Source organism: Euprymna scolopes, chromosome 5 (assembly GCF_053919585.1).
Source record: "Euprymna scolopes isolate OS-2025 chromosome 5, ASM5391958v1, whole genome shotgun sequence".
In the NCBI taxonomy this organism is placed as follows: domain Eukaryota; kingdom Metazoa; phylum Mollusca; class Cephalopoda; order Sepiida; family Sepiolidae; genus Euprymna; species Euprymna scolopes.
In genome coordinates this window covers 42,534,996-42,551,310 of record NC_136486.1, presented here as the reverse complement: position 1 = coordinate 42,551,310, position 16,315 = coordinate 42,534,996, and the positions used below count along the sequence as shown (strand labels likewise).

The 16,315-nt window shown below is 36.7% G+C and overlaps 1 protein-coding gene across 11 annotated transcripts in view; it reads right to left on the bottom strand.

Annotated features, from left to right (window-relative positions):
- LOC145276793 (oxysterol-binding protein-related protein 11-like) overlaps positions 1–16,315 on the bottom strand; it is a 430,789-nt gene that overhangs the window by 117,837 nt on the left and 296,637 nt on the right. For all 11 annotated transcript variants that reach the window (XM_080128095.1, XM_080128098.1, XM_080128099.1 and 8 more), the window contains 2 exons: positions 10,882–10,929; positions 6,391–6,472 (listed from right to left, as the gene is read on the bottom strand). In XM_080128095.1, the coding sequence (XP_079984221.1) occupies positions 6,391–6,472; positions 10,882–10,929 (130 nt within the window). The remainder of the gene's footprint in view (positions 1–6,390; positions 6,473–10,881; positions 10,930–16,315) is intronic.

Below are 16,315 nucleotides of genomic sequence, written 5' to 3'. Positions count from 1 at the left end.
TGTCATGGATATGCATCAGAAGCAGGGATGAGTCATTGAATTTCTGGTAAAAGTGCATTGAGAATGATCGTGATTATGTATAAAAGATTTTGGAGCACAAAAGATCATTCATTTTGATAATACCACTCATCTTCACAGCTCTTCAATTCTTTGAATTAAAAAATAAAAAAGGGGGCTTTACTTTTGGAATGACAATCGTAGTCTGTTGTTCTATCAGACCATTTAGCTTTCACTGTTCATATGCGGTGTAGCATCATCTCGCATTCAAAAAGACATTTGTTTTTTGAGAAATGCTTGGATTACTGGTGAAATGAGTTTGAGGATTTAAAACGTGAAACTTCCAGTAATACCAATTTATCACTTATGATCAAACATGGAATATCTACAAAATGTATTTTAAGATTATTATTTAAGTATACTATCTTGAACTTATTTGCTTTTTTCCTTTTCATTTCAAAAAGCAGATTTAGTAGATTTATTGTTTACCTCAGAGTGATCGAGTTAGTTCTGAATCCTTAAGTTTGACACCAAGGTGTCCAGACTGAAGCCAGTTCCGTATTCTAACCATTTTCAGTGGTATGGACATGTCCAATAAAGCTTTAGTTGGACAAATAGATGTACTCACATCTTTATTTAAGGGAACCAAGAAAAGGCAGGGTGAGGAAGACTTAGAGTAACTAAGTTCAAAATGACCTTGAGCAATCCCACATCAAAACCAACGAAAACAATATAATTAAATGGAGGAAATTACTTTGTATTGCTAAAACCAACATGCAATCCAGAACAGTTATAAAGCAGGGTCAGTGGCAGGAGACATCCCAAGAAAAAAAGAGAATGAACCAATACAGATCTAGCAGAGAGAGAATGAACCAATACAGATCTAGCAGAGAGAGAAAGAGAGATACAGATCTACTAGAGAGAAAGAGAGATACAGATCTACTAGAGAGAAAGAGAGATACAGATCTACTAGAGAGAAAGAGAGATACAGATCTACTAGAGAGAAAGAGAGATACAGATCTACTAGAGAGAAAGAGAGATACAGATCTACAAGAGAGAAAGAGAGATACAGATCTACAAGAGAGAAAGAGAGATACAGATCTACAAGAGAGAAAGAGAGATACAGATCTACTAGAGAGAAAGAGAGATACAGATCTACTAGAGAGAAAGAGAGATACAGATCTACTAGAGAGAAAGAGAGATACAGATCTACTAGAGAGAAAGAGAGATACAGATCTACTAGAGAGAAAGAGAGATACAGATCTACTAGAGAGAAAGAGAGATACAGATCTACTAGAGAGAAAGAGAGATACAGATCTACTAGAGAGAAAGAGAGATACAGATCTACTAGAGAGAAAGAGAGATACAGATCTACTAGAGAGAAAGAGAGATACAGATCTACTAGAGAGAAAGAGAGATACAGATCTACTAGAGAGAAAGAGAGATACAGATCTACTAGAGAGAAAGAGAGATACAGATCTACTAGAGAGAAAGAGAGATACAGATCTACTAGAGAGAAAGAGAGATACAGATCTACTAGAGAGAAAGAGAGATACAGATCTACTAGAGAGAAAGAGAGATACAGATCTACTAGAGAGAAAGAGAGATACAGATCTACTAGAGAGAAAGAGAGATACAGATCTACTAGAGAGAAAGAGAGATACAGATCTACTAGAGAGAAAGAGAGATACAGATCTACTAGAGAGAAAGAGAGATACAGATCTACTAGAGAGAAAGAGAGATACAGATCTACTAGAGAGAAAGAGAGATACAGATCTACTAGAGAGAAAGAGAGATACAGATCTACTAGAGAGAAAGAGAGATACAGATCTACTAGAGAGAAAGAGAGATACAAATCTACTAGAGAGAAAGAGAGATACAGATCTACTAGAGAGAAAGAGAGATACAGATCTACTAGAGAGAAAGAGAGATACAGATCTACTAGAGAGAAAGAGAGATACAGATCTACTAGAGAGAAAGAGAGATACAGATCTACTAGAGAGAAAGAGAGATACAGATCTACTAGAGAGAAAGAGAGATACAGATCTACTAGAGAGAAAGAGAGATACAGATCTACTAGAGAGAAAGAGAGATACAGATCTACTAGAGAGAAAGAGAGATACAGATCTACTAGAGAGAAAGAGAGATACAGATCTACTAGAGAGAAAGAGAGATACAGATCTACTAGAGAGAAAGAGATACAGATCTACTAGAGAGAAAGAGAGATACAGATCTACTAGAGAGAAAGAGAGATACAGATCTACTAGAGAGAAAGAGAGATACAGATCTACTAGAGAGAAAGAGAGATACAAATCTACTAGAGAGAAAGAGAGATACAAATCTACTAGAGAGAAAGAGAGATACAAATCTACTAGAGAGAAAGAGAGATACAGATCTAGCAGAGAGAAAGAGAGATACAGATCTAGCAGAGAGAAAGAGAGATACAGATCTAGCAGAGAGAAAGAGAGATACAGATCTAGCAGAGAGAAAGAGAGATACAGATCTAGCAGAGAAAAAGAGAGATACAGATCTAGCAGAGAGAAAGAGAGATACAGATCTAGCAGAGAGAAAGAGAGATACAGATCTAGCAGAGAGAAAGAGAGATACAGATCTTTTTGTTTGTTTGTTTGTTCAGTTTATTGGCCTATCAACAGCTGCATGGTCATTTAAGGCCAAATAAGTTCATTTTTTTTTTCTTTGGATGTCTTAGTAAGGTAGGTGTTCTTTATTTTCCAGTATGTCAAGGTAAGATTGGAGGAAGGTTTGTAAGAGATTTGGGTTGAAAAGTTTTTTTTTTTTTTTTTTTTGTTTTGGTAGATTTATACTTTGGAGGAGAGGTTTACCTCTTTCAAGTAATTTAGAATTGTTTTTTCATTTATTTTTTCAAAGAGATCTTTAATGTTGTTAATGCTGTAGTGTTTTTGGCGTAGGGGAGCTAGGTCAATGCAGTTAATTAAAAAATGTTTAACAGTGTAGTTTTCTTGGCAAGGTAAGCATTCAGGTGGATTTTCTCCTTTTAATAAGAATGAGTGGGTGATATTTGTATGCCCTGTTCTTAATCTTGTAATGATCACTTCTTCTCTTCGGTTTAGTTTAGATTTGGGATTCCATTCTCCAAGTGTAGGTTTGATTTCTTGTAGCTTGTTTTTTGTATAAGTGTTCCATTGTTGTTGCCATTTTGTTTTGATATACAGGTTTATGGTTGGTTTAAAGTCAGTGTAGGGGATTTTTATGTTGGAGATTTCCAAGTTTAGTGACTCTTTAGCAGCTAGGTCAGCTTTTGTATTCCCTAGGGTGCCAATATGGCTTGGGATCCAGCATAGGATGATTTGTTTTTGTGTATGAAGAAAATCGAGTTTGTTTAATAGATTAGTTATTAGCGGATTGCAAATGTTCTTTTCTTTTAATGAAGTTAGAACTGATAAAGAGTCCGAAAATATTATAAACTTGTTTGCTTGATCAGCACTTATAATATTAAGGGCCAGGTTTATTGCTGAGGCTTCAGCACTAAAGATGGAAGACCTATCAGGTAGGCGTTTTTGAATTTTTCTTTGCCGATAAATAGCAGAGCTTCCGACTTTTTCTTTGGTTTTAGCTCCGTCAGTATAAATGTGTTCATAGTCCGGATAGTCATGAAGAATGTCATGTATTTTTTCCATATAGATGGGTTTGATTGTGTTCGATTTGGGGTGTTTAGAGAGATCTAATAGTATAGGAGAGTGTTTTAGATGTTCAGGTGGGTTTACAGCAGTTTTGGAAAGCCAGGGTGGATGTTTGAGTGTAGAAGCTTTGTGGATTTGCGAGATGTTAAGTTTGGCTTCGTCTTTTATTTCTTTCATACGGAGACCATAAGACTTGATTGCTTTTTCCTTTTTTTGGAATAGGATTTGGTGTTTGGGGTGAAAGACACTCTGGTATATAGGGCTCGAAGTGTTAGATGCAAGTTTTGTATAGTATTGTAGGGCTAATTTTGTCCGTCTCATTTCAAGTGTAGGTTCATTCGCTTCTGCATAAAGACTCTCGACTGGTGTAGTGGGAAATGCTCCAAGTGCTAGTCGGAGTCCTTGGTGGTGAATTGTGTTCAGTTCTTTAATGTAGGATTTTCTTGTTGCACCGTAGATAAAGCAGCCATAGTCCAACTTTGATCTTATCAGTGTTTGATAGAGTTTTAGAATTGTTTTGCAATCAGCTCCCCAGTTTGTATGAGCTATGGTTCTCACAAGTTGCATTCTTTGGTTGCATTTTTTCCTTAAGTATTTAATGTGGGGTATGAAGGTGAGTTTTTTGTCAAAGGTGATTCCAAGATACTTGTATTGATCCGTAACTGTTAGTCTATTATTGTTAATTTTTAGCTCGGGGTCAGGATGCATTTTTCTATGTTGGCAGAAGTGAACACATTTTGTTTTTGTTTGAGAAAAGCTGAAGCCATTTTTGGTAGCCCAGCTAGTAATTTTGTTGATGCATAATTGTAGGTGTCGTTCAATAGTGTTCATATGTTTGGCCTTAAAACTAATCATGAGATCATCAACATAGATGGCATAGTTTGTTCCGAAGTTTATGTTATTAACTATATTGTTTATTTTCACATTAAAGAGTGTAACTGAAAGAATTCCACCTTGGGGAACTCCCAATTCTTGTTTTTGGGACTTTGATAAGATGTTTCCGAGTCTTACTTGGAAGGTTCTGTCATTCAGATAGTTTTTGATAAATGTTGGCATTCTGCCTCTTAGACCTAGTTCATTCAGGTCTTTTAATATTCCATACTTCCAAGTGGTATCAAAAGCTTTTTCTATGTCAAAGAAAACTGTTACCACATGTTCTTTGAGGATGAAAGCTTCTCTAATATAGGTTTCCAAATTTATGATATGGTCAATAGGGCTTCTGCCCTTTTGGAAGCCTGCTTGGTGTTCAGAGATTAGGTGATTTCTTTCTAGATACCAGGATAGTCTTCTATTGATCATTCGCTCGAGGGTTTTGCAGATGCAACTAGTAAGTGCAATGGGACGGTAGTTTATTGGATCTGAGGGGTCTTTTGAAGGTTTAGGTATGGGAATTATAATGGCATGTCTCCAAGTGTCGGGGAATTTTTCATTGATCCAGATATCATTGAAAATTTTGAGGAGGTATTCTTTTGATTTCATTGGCAATTCTTTTAGGAAGACATAGGGGATTTCATCTGGTCCGGCTGTTGAATTATGGATGTTTTTGAGAGATTCTTCTAATTCGTACATAGTAAGGATTTGATTGTAGTATTCAGTGTTGTCTGAATGGAAGCGGATTTGTTGTTGTTCTGCTTGGTTTTTGATGACTTGGAATTCTTTGTTCCTATTAGTCGGTGAGGAGTTTTTGGCAAAGTTTTCTGCTAAGATTTCAGCTATTTTTTCTTTGTTAGTGATTTTGACATTGTGATGGATGAGATGTTTATTAGCTTGTTTAGTGTATTTCCCAGTAATTTTGTTTATCATGTTCCATATTTCCTTAGGTTTGGTGTTTGAATTTAGTTGGCTAACATAAGTTTGCCATGTTGATTGCTTAGCTTGCTTAATGGTTCTGCGAGCTTTGGCTCGGTTTATTTTGTAATTTTCTAAGTTTTCTTTAGTTGGTTGGCTATTAAATTTTCTGAGTGCTGTTCGTCTGGCTCTGAGCGCTTCTTTGCAATCTTTGTTATACCAAGGCTTGTTATATCTTGTTGATGGGGAGCTTTTAGGAATAGTTTTCTCAGCTATAATATTTAGAGTATTGGTGAAGTGGGTAATGTCATCATCTTTTGTTAAATTAGCTTCTTGCACTAGAGATACAGATCTAGCAGAGAGAAAGAGAGATACAGATCTAGCAGAGAGAAAGAGAGATACAGATCTAGCAGAGAGAAAGAGAGATACAGATCTAGCAGAGAGAAAGAGAGATACAGATCTAGGAGAGAGAAAGAGAGATACAGATCTACTAGAAAGAAAGAGAGATACAGATCTACCAGAGAGAAAGGGAGATAAAATCCTTGCCAAAGATAGGTTAGTTTGGAAGTCAATTTTTAAAAGTCATCTAATGCATGCCAACATGTAAAACAGTTGTTAAATAGAATGCAATAATGGTGATATTGTGGTGGAAACCTTAAATATATGAAGTGGGATTAATGGAACGATTTTCATTGACTGATGCTGACCCTCCATTTCGTGTTCTAGTTTCTTGTTCTATCAGACCATTTAACTTTCATTGTTCATGTGATGTGTAGCATGATATTGCATTCGAAAAATAAGAATTTTTCTTTTGAGAAATGCTTGGGTTACTAGCGGAATAAGTTTGATGATTTTAAACCTCCAGTAAAACCAGTTTATCACTGATGACTGGTCTTAGCACAGCTACGAGATATTGTTTATGATATAAAGGGAAAGTACCTACCTCTCAATCGATATAATTCCCCGTTAGCAGCATGGACAGTGAATGTTTGAGAATCTTCATCAGACGGACTAATGACTGCCCCCTAGAAGATCAAAGGAAAAGAAAAAGGAATCAGTTTTGTTGTTTTATCTCAGAGTTTACCATCAGGTTTGTGAAACGAGTTAAGAACTTGGGAAGGAGTCTGAATCGAAGTCAGATTTTTAAGTGCTAAGACAGAGTGAACTTTTTTTTTTTAAATTAGTTTATTATTGAATATTGGAAGACTTTAAAATAAGTTAGATATTTTGGAATTCTAAGAGTCTGATCTCACACCTTCCGAATCTGCAACCTTGTTTATGACAGGATGGAATGCGATAATAACAAGCATGAAAATACAAAGTCATTGAAAATAATTCAGATTTACAATTTTCAAAAATTATCTTCACATAATTGTCATAATACATCTTCCACTCTATAATAAATATTATATATAAATATGAATAAAAAATCAATACGAAAAATATATAAATGTTTATATCTTTTCTGTATTTATTTCCTATGTGTTGATGTGTAGCAATACAAAATGTCTTGAAAAAAAAAACCCCAAAAATATTCGTTTCGAAAGCACATAATTTTCGACTGCTCTTTCTTTCTTCCTCATTGAGGAAGAAACATTTTTTTTTTTTTCAAAAGATTTTCTATAACTGAACGTCAACACATAGGAAATAAATACAGGAAAGATATAAACATTTATATATTTTTCATATTGATATTTTATTCATACATATTTATATATATTAAAAGGAATACACATAGATACAACATGCAATATATATACATATATATATATATATATATATATATATATATATATATATAAAAAATTTGGTGAGTAAAGTACATGTGCTTTTAATCCCCAGACAAGATAAAAATCATTCCAAGTAGCAAGAGGAAGTAAGAAAACAAATAGCAAGTCAGACTTACCTCCGCGGTCTTAAATGAATATAGAAAGAAATCCTCTATTCTATAATAAAGTTGAAAATTAGTGTTTTCTTTAGGTCATCAGAAAAGATAATGATTTATATAAGAAAAATTAAATGACATAATTCTATAGTTTTGCACAAATATTTCAGTAATATATTCTTGATAAATAGTGATGAAACATTTTTTTATAGTCATTTTTGACTGTGGGTGTTTACTAGTTTTGAATGTTTATATATTTGGCTTGTAATCAGCGCTGCAAGCAATAGATGTTTTTGCATTAGGATTTATAAGCAAAAATTACATTTTTATTGAAAAAGTTATGAATTGGACTTTTTATATATTTTAATAGCAGGGGGGTACCCGGTGTTGCCCGGGTGTTTGGAGGTGTGTGTGGTTTTGGGTAAATCAAAACTCCGGGAGGGAGGGGGGGGGGGTTAAAATAAATAAAAAAAAGTTTTGGTAGGTAAGTATGAGGATCGAACCCGAACCTTTGAGGTAAAGTGCAACGTTAACCATTGGGCCACCGCAAAATACTAACAGAAACACGTATGAATTTATTTAACTATTTAGAATTGGCAGGTGCACGTTTTAATGACTTAATGAGATTAACTGCGGGGTAGTATTTCATTTACAGTGGGAACACTTTTTTTATTTTTATTTTCCCAAGATGTTGGGGTGTAGGGAACCAGCTCCCCATAAAAAGGGAATTGTCCAAATTGAATAGCAATTGTCTGATATAAGGAAAATACTTCCACATTGATCAAATCTGATTGCTTTTGGACATTTCCGGCGATCGCGACCGGAAAAATACCGCCAGAATTAGTGTCGCTTTTATTATACGAAAAAGCCTAATCTACATGCGGCGAGCAAAAAATGTTGAATATTTATCTTTTCGAAGTCGAGCAAATTAAATAGACAGGCGACCTCCGTTATTATGATTTATATGTGATATAAAAAGTTTTAAGAAGTTGTGAGCCAACTGACCGCTTCTCGGAAAAAAGCCTTTCTTGGACATACATAAAAAGCGAACATACATACACACACATTTTCGCTTTTATATATATAGAGGAGACCAATCATGACCCATTAGGTCATATGTTTTATTGACACTACTTCCTTTTCTTTCTTCCAGATTCTGCATGCTCTAGCATAAGCAGGATGGTTTTCTCCACAATTTGCACATTTGCAATCAAGATTGCAGTCATTGACAGTGTGGTCTGGATCTCTCTGGCCACATCTGCCACACATTGTTTGTCCCCTACTTACATCCTCATGGTGCCCAAACTTCTGGCATTTAAAGCACCGCAGTGGGTTTGGTATAAAGGGTTCAACTTTTTCAACGTTGAACCCAATTTTGATTTCTTTTGGCATAGTGGGTCTATCGAACTGCATAATGTAAGTGTTTGTATGTATAGTCTGATTCTCTTTTTTTATTGTAATTCTTTTACCGTTTATTACTCCTTGGTTTTTAAGGAGTTTTGTTATCTTTTCAGTAGTGCACATTGATAGTCTTTCGATTTTGATGTATTTCAACTTTGGATGTATTCAGATTCTTGTGTGGATAAGTTTTGATATTTATGTTGTGGAAAGTTTTCATTCCTAGGAGAAAAGTGGCATGTTTTTCTCTTTCCACTTCCACCAGTAGGGTTTAATTTTTAAAGTTTTTACATTTTTGGGGGGGTAATATATGCCGATATAATTTTATGTATAATAAACGGTGATAAGTCAGTTATTTTGGTTTCTTCGGTGGATTCCAATACAATAAATTTTGAGGATGTTTGATATAATTCATTATCTGAACTATCCAAGTCGACAAGTTGGCGCTTGGAGTTTTTATTATTGGTCATATATATATATATATATTAAATTCATTGTTTATGCTCCCCACCCACCTCGGAGTCCAATATTGGGGCATGTTAAGGGGGAAACCCATTCACCTTGTCATGCCAGGGCTACAGTAACAATATACATGTTCCAAATGGGAGCCATGAGCACCCATAATCCTTTAGTTACACAATCCAAGTCATTTGTGGTAACTTCCGGCACTATACAGCCATGTCATGACTTTAATCATTTAGCACATTTGACCCTAGCCACCGCCTTCTAACACATGGAAAAGAGGGGAAAATATGTATATACTTTATAGTGGTATGGGGTAGAACTGTATTAGTTACAGTTTAGAGGAAATTGATAGAAAAGTAGATGTATTAGGGCTTGACACAACTAGCCGATTGATCGGATTGGGCCTCTTTGACCGCCTGTCTAGCCTTGTACGAGGCCAAAGTGGAGTGTTGCAACTGATATCTTTAATTTCCCTAGACATCAGTTGATCAGCCACTAGGATCCTTTTCCGAGTCATTACGGGTCGCCACCCACGACCAACAGGTGGCCCCTTTGGGAGGCTTTTACTCTCTGCAGGGGGACAGTCGGTGTATTCTAATGCCCCACTGACGGGGTTGGGAAGTAGGAGAAAGAAAAAAAAAAAAAAAAAAAAAAAACAAGGGAAGGGGAAAAGGGGTGTTTTTGTTTCTGCAGAACATAATTAAGTTTTACAAAAGAGAATAGAAAACAAAGGTGCATTTCGTCTCAGGAAGCCACTAGACAGCCTGATCTGATAGCATCAGTCTACAAAAAGTAAAGAATCCTCGACTTGCATAAGGACCAAATTTGTCCCACAATGGAACAAAGCTGCCACATCTGGGGAGGTGTCACTGAAAGCACCCTTTGTTATAGTGACAGAGTACAAAATCGACTTCATAATCTAGTGAGGGATGATCTCTCCTTGTCCCTACAGCCCCTTTTACACAAGACATGTTAGTAGCTTCTCAACTGTATCGCTATGTTCATGGTAGGTGCTTGACTGAGCTCCAATCCTGTAAAACATTCGCAGCAAGAACTAGTTTGGTTCCAATTTTTTTTCTTTCTTTTTGTACCAAATGGAACTTCAATGAGCAAAGTTTATTTCCTAAATACTCGCATCTGTGGAACAAGATACCATGAGCCTGCTTCCCAGCTAACTACAGCATGATCATCTTCAAGTCTAATGTAAACAAATATTATCGAGCCATCCTCTTAGTCATTTTCTTTACTCACGCAACACACCTTTTAGCTTTTATTTTCGAATTGCCCTCAAGCTTTGATAAGCGGCAACCCATTAGTAAAAATAAATAAATAAAATAAGTAAATACAAAGTAATAGTCTCTCTCTACTCAGTTTTTCTTCCCAGTGTCCAAGGGTTGGCAGTTCTGCCATGTTTAACATGAAATACAAGATTGAAGCAATAGCTAGATGCCCTTCCTACTATTAATTTCTCCAAAAGGATAGGTACTTTGTCAAGACACGATTTCATCATAGTTCTCCACTAAACTAGAGCAATGTGCTTGTCCATTTTCAGTTTGTTCTTTGTTTACTGGACACAACTATTGCTACTCACGGGGGTAACAGGATAGCTTATTGATGTTTACTCCTCTAGATTCACCGTGTTCTGTCTATGCCCATGCATAATAAGAAAAACAAAAACATACTTACAGCTAAATGTAAGGCACCCCTTGGCCTCTGTTTCTTGTGTTCTTCTTTCTGAAATAATAAATATATAAATATCTATATATACAATTAAAAAAGATTTTGGAGGAGACACCTCTCTTAAAACAAAACAATAACAAATCCAACCATCAGAAACCAAATCATTCAATACCATATTTTAACTGGTTTATAGCAGGGTTGTGGAGTCATAAGTTTTGGAAGGAGTGTGCCGAAAACCAAAAAAAACTTTAAAATACAGAGATGTAGTTAATATTTTGAAATTCTAGGAATATAAGTTTGACCTTATACTAACTTGATAACCCTGATTTACATGCACAACCATTATATTATATTATTATAGCTATATAGTTTAGGTTCACAATATGCGTTAAAATATTCCTTAGTTTTGGGGTCGAGTTATGTTTGAAAAAACAGTTCAGGTACTTGTTAAAATACAGTTGACCGATTGATTTTTTAAAAATATTTCGTTTTAAGCAAAAATAACATTACATACTTATTTGTCATGCCAAAAATAGTAATATATCCAAAAATTAAGAAAATTCATCAAGTAGAAAGATATTTATAGTTATAAGTAATTTTTATGGAAAATTGGGTAAAAGTTCACTTTGCTTAGGTGTTATAAAGTAGACAGTAAGAGTCTACACACAGGGGACATAACTCAGAATGTTTTTGATTACTTGTTCAGGGCTGCATTATTTGTTATCTATAATGATTGATTTTATTCTATTAAAAACACAATAGAAGTTGTTCTACTTGATGAATTTTTGGATATATTACTATTTTCGACATGATAATTAAGTAATATTGCTTTTCTTATAAAGACATATTTAAAAAATCGATTTGTCAACCATCTTAACAAGCACTAAAATCCATTTTCATTCTTATAAGTAGCTGTAATTTGTAATTAACTGAACAAGTCACCCACCTTTCATATATATTTATCTCAATCTCACTATGTTGATTCAACTAAAAATGAAAATGGATTTGTTTTAATAAACATAACTCGATCGCAATATCAGGGAGTACTATTTTGAGTGTTTAAAAAATATAGGGGGGGAAAAAATGTTGATTAACTCTGCTTTACTCTAATAAGATATTAAACAGACCAAACTCATTTTGCCTTATAACCTCTTCAATGGTCTTTATAATATACCTTGGGACCTATTTGTCACTCCTAAACCAGAAAAAGATCCATGTGGACACCAGGAGAGACTATTTCACTGCTGATTTCGATTGAAGTGGAGGAGAGGTGCTTTCTCAATGGCGATCTTGGATTTTGGAATAGATTTCTAAGAGAGATATTAAATGTGCCAACAATGTAGCAATTCAAGGCAACATTGGACAGATGTTGGCTACTGTATCCTTTTCTGTGTAAATTTCTACACTTTTTTCCCTTAATGACAATTGAAGCATGCTTGTCAAATAAACTGAATATATTAATATACATTTAAAAAGGAAAACAACTAATTTTAAATAAGTGAGTTACTTCCCTTGTTTTACTGCCATTTTGTTCAGATGCATTCATTAAAGTCCAAACATGATTAAGCCATGTAGTATTTTGGTGAGAGCGTCTACTATAAGTGTTATATTTCCGTTAAAGTACTGTCTTCCGTTCTATGATAAAACACCACAATTTACCAAACTAATTTTTTATTTTCCTCATGGAGAAGATAATTCGCCTGGATAAATTTGATGTTTCCTCGGCAGACCCTCAGGCCAGCAAGTTTTGGAAATTATGGTTCCGCAACTTTAATTACTACTTAACTATTGCTTCGTTAAACCCTGATAAGCTAGAAGTTTTCTATTTAAACATTGGTCCCTCTGTTGCTGACGTTATCGAAGGTTACTCTGGTTTTAAACATGCCGTGGAATTATTGAAAGGCGTTTATGACAAGTCTCCAAGCGTTATTCACGCCAGACATCTGCTTTCCATGCGTTTGCAACAAGAAAGCGAGTCTGTCGACCAATATCTTCAGGCCTTGAATCAACTAGCCGCTGACTGTAACGGCCACCATTTACAGGGATGAATCTGTCCGTGATGCATTCATTTGTAGTCTCCGGTCCTCATTGATACGTACTAGGCTCCTTGAAACAGACACTAACTCTCACAGAAGCTACTCAATGTGCTAGGGCTTTAGAACCAGCTCACTTTCGCACGGAATCGTATGCCTCCCAGATTGGAGCAGTCGCTGTTACTTCTACTACGGGAACTAAAAATGTGCTGACCAATTCTGCCGAAGAGGCCACTTGTATTTCTAAAAATTCTGTTCCAACTGATTCTCGAATGGAGTTTGACTCTGTACAGTTCTCTGTTGCCCTTCCTGTTCGTGGCAAATGCTACAACTGTGGAGGGCGATGTCACCTTAAGGATGACCGCCGCCTTTGCCCTTCCCACGATAAGGTATGTCGAAGCTGTGGTAAACTCGGGCATTTTTCTAAAGTTTGCCGTTCTACTCTAACGACACATTCACGTTCTTCTGCTATCATAGGGGCCTGCGCTAAAGGTGGTGATAGTTGCCCTCCTATCACTGAAACTGTGGAGTTAAAAGGAAAAGGATTAACTGCCCTTATAGACACCGGCAGTTCTGATAATTTTATCAGTGCCGCATTGTCAAAACAATGAGACTGCCCACTTTTAAAATGGAACTCCTTAATTTCTATGGCATCATCCGCCGTTTCCCTTAAACTGTCTGAATATTGCACTGAGAACATTTTCTTCAATGGTTGCGAATATAAAGGGATTGACTTTACTGTGCTTCCTGACTCCTGTATGGTCATTATACTCGGGGTGCCGTTTTTGAAACTACACTGGGGCGTTACTATTTTTTCTGATGGATCTCAGGATGCCTTAAAAATCTGCGCGCTAACCAAGATCAGTCGTGCCCCTGTAAAATTGTTCCGAAACCTGACCCCTGATTGCAGACCCATTGCTACAAAATCCCGAAACTACCGTGCGGAAGATGCCCTGTTTATTGAAAAGGAAATTCTTCAACTGCTTAAGGACGACATCATTGAAACCAGCTATTCACCGTGGCATGCTCAAATTGTTGTAACGTCGTCGTCTAATAGAAAGAAACGACTGGTGGTTGATTTTTTAAAAACTATTAACCGTTTCACCCTACTTGATGCGTACCCTTTGCCTCGGATTGAGGATCCCGCAAACCAAATTGCCCAGTATCATATTTTTAGTACGATTGATTTGTCTAAGGCTTACTACCAAATTGAAATTCGTCCCAAAGATCGGCCCGACACGGCTTTTCAAGCTGGAAATCGTTTGTATCAATTCAAACGAATACCCATGGGTGTAACTAATGGGGTTTCTGCCTTTCAACGATTTATGAATTCCTTTATTTCTGAAAATAAGTTATTCGGAACTTTTTCTTACATTGATGATATTACCATTTGCGATAAAACTCAAGAGCATGGCGCTAACTTGGAACGTTTCTTAAAGGCTGCCTCAACATATAACCTCGAAATAAACCGAGTAAAATCAAAGTTTTCGCTTCGCTCTATCAATTTGCTTGGATACCAAATCTGTGACGGAACTATCCAACCTGATACTGAGCGTTGGAAACCCCTTTTGCAAATGCCTCCTCCTTCAGATTCAAATTCCTTAAAAAAAGTGCCTTGGTATGTTTTCTTATTACACGAAATGGATACCTAAGTATTCACACAAAATTCGTCCCCTGGTTGAAAATAAACAATTTCCCATGCCGCCTATAGTTGTGAATTCTTTCGAGAAACTTAAGACGTCGCTGAATCATCTGTAAAGGTTATCGATGACGAACTACCAATTACTATCGAAACCGATGCTTCAGAAAAGGCTATCAAAGGCACCCTCTTACAGGCTGATAGGCCTATAGCGTTCTTCTCCCGCTCACTAAACCCATCGGAAATACGATTACACATAGTTGAAAAAGAGGCTTACGCGATAGTTGAATGTGTCGGAAAATGGAGGGACCTCCTTGCTGGGAAGAACTTCACTATTGTAACAGACCAGCAAGCCGTATCTTATGTATAAGCCAGCTAACCGAGGAAAAATTAAAAACGATAAAATCATTCAATGGAAAAATGGAGCTTCTCCCGTTCTCATACGATATAAAACACCGTCCCGAAAGTGAAAACATTGTTGCCGATGCTTTTTTTTTTTTTTTTTTTTTTTACACGGTGGTCACCACTTATCAAGGCCTGGAAGCCACTCAGGGATAAGGGTTTATCGAGAGTGTGTGGTGCCGCTGCTTCTTCCTTGGAGGAGCTAAGGGCCATACACAGTTCATTAATACACCGTGGTGTACAGCGTTTTTGACACTTTATACGATCACAAAATATGTCATACCCAATTGATGAAGTTCGGCGCGTGACATTCGAATGTACAACGTGCGCAAAAATAAAGCCTCAATTCTTCAGCCCTACTAACAATACACTGATCCGCGCTACTGCTCTCTTTCAGTGCCTCTCCATAGACTTCAAGGAGCCTGTCCCGGCATCTTCGAAAGGATGTTGTTACGTGGATGAGTACAGTCGATTTCCCTTTGCGTTCCCTTGCCGTGATTGTTCTTCGCAGACTGCAATCAAGTGGCTGACGAATATTTTTTCTACTTTTGGACTCCCCACTTTCATCCGTTCTGATAGAGGAACATCGTTCGTGTCGGAGAAGTTCAGAAATTTCCTGACGCGACTTGGGGTTGGGTGCAGTAACACTACTGAAACAGTCAGTGTGAGCGCTATAACAGCGTCATTTGGCACTCAATATTAATAGCCCTAGATTCTAAACAGTTACCCCTTAGTGCTTGGCAGGACGTTCTGCCTGATGTTTTAAATTCTATTCGCTCCTTACTATGCACTAGTACGAATGCAACTCCCCACGAACGATTGTTCAAATTTGACAGGCGCTCTTCTACCAGTACTGCCTTACCTGTTTGGCTCTGTGAACCTGGGGAGGTGCTATTGAAATGGTTTGGCAACAGGAGCAAGTACGACCTGATCGTCGAAGTAGTGGAACTTCTCGAGGCCAACCTTACGCATGCGAGAATACAGCATAATGATGGCCAGGAGGATTCAGTGGCGCTAAGACATTTGGCTCGTTTTCCGCGCTCTGATGGACCTCAGGGTCCTGCTAAGAATACTCAATTCGACCTTGCAAATGCAGACCTCGCCCATTTGATTGAAACAAATCCAGTTGACAATACACCTAATGCAGAAAATATAGAGAATTCGCAGAGACCTGCCAGTTCTTCGAATATTGAACTGCTTCCATGCCGGTCTAGCCGAATCCATAAACCAGTCCAGTGACTAGACTTATAAATAAAACACATCGCCACTTTCAAAGATAACTCTGTACTTTGAAAAAAAAAAAAAAAAAAAAAAAATCTACACCTTGCAATCTCTCTTACTAGTGGGGTGGGGGTGAGGGGGAGAG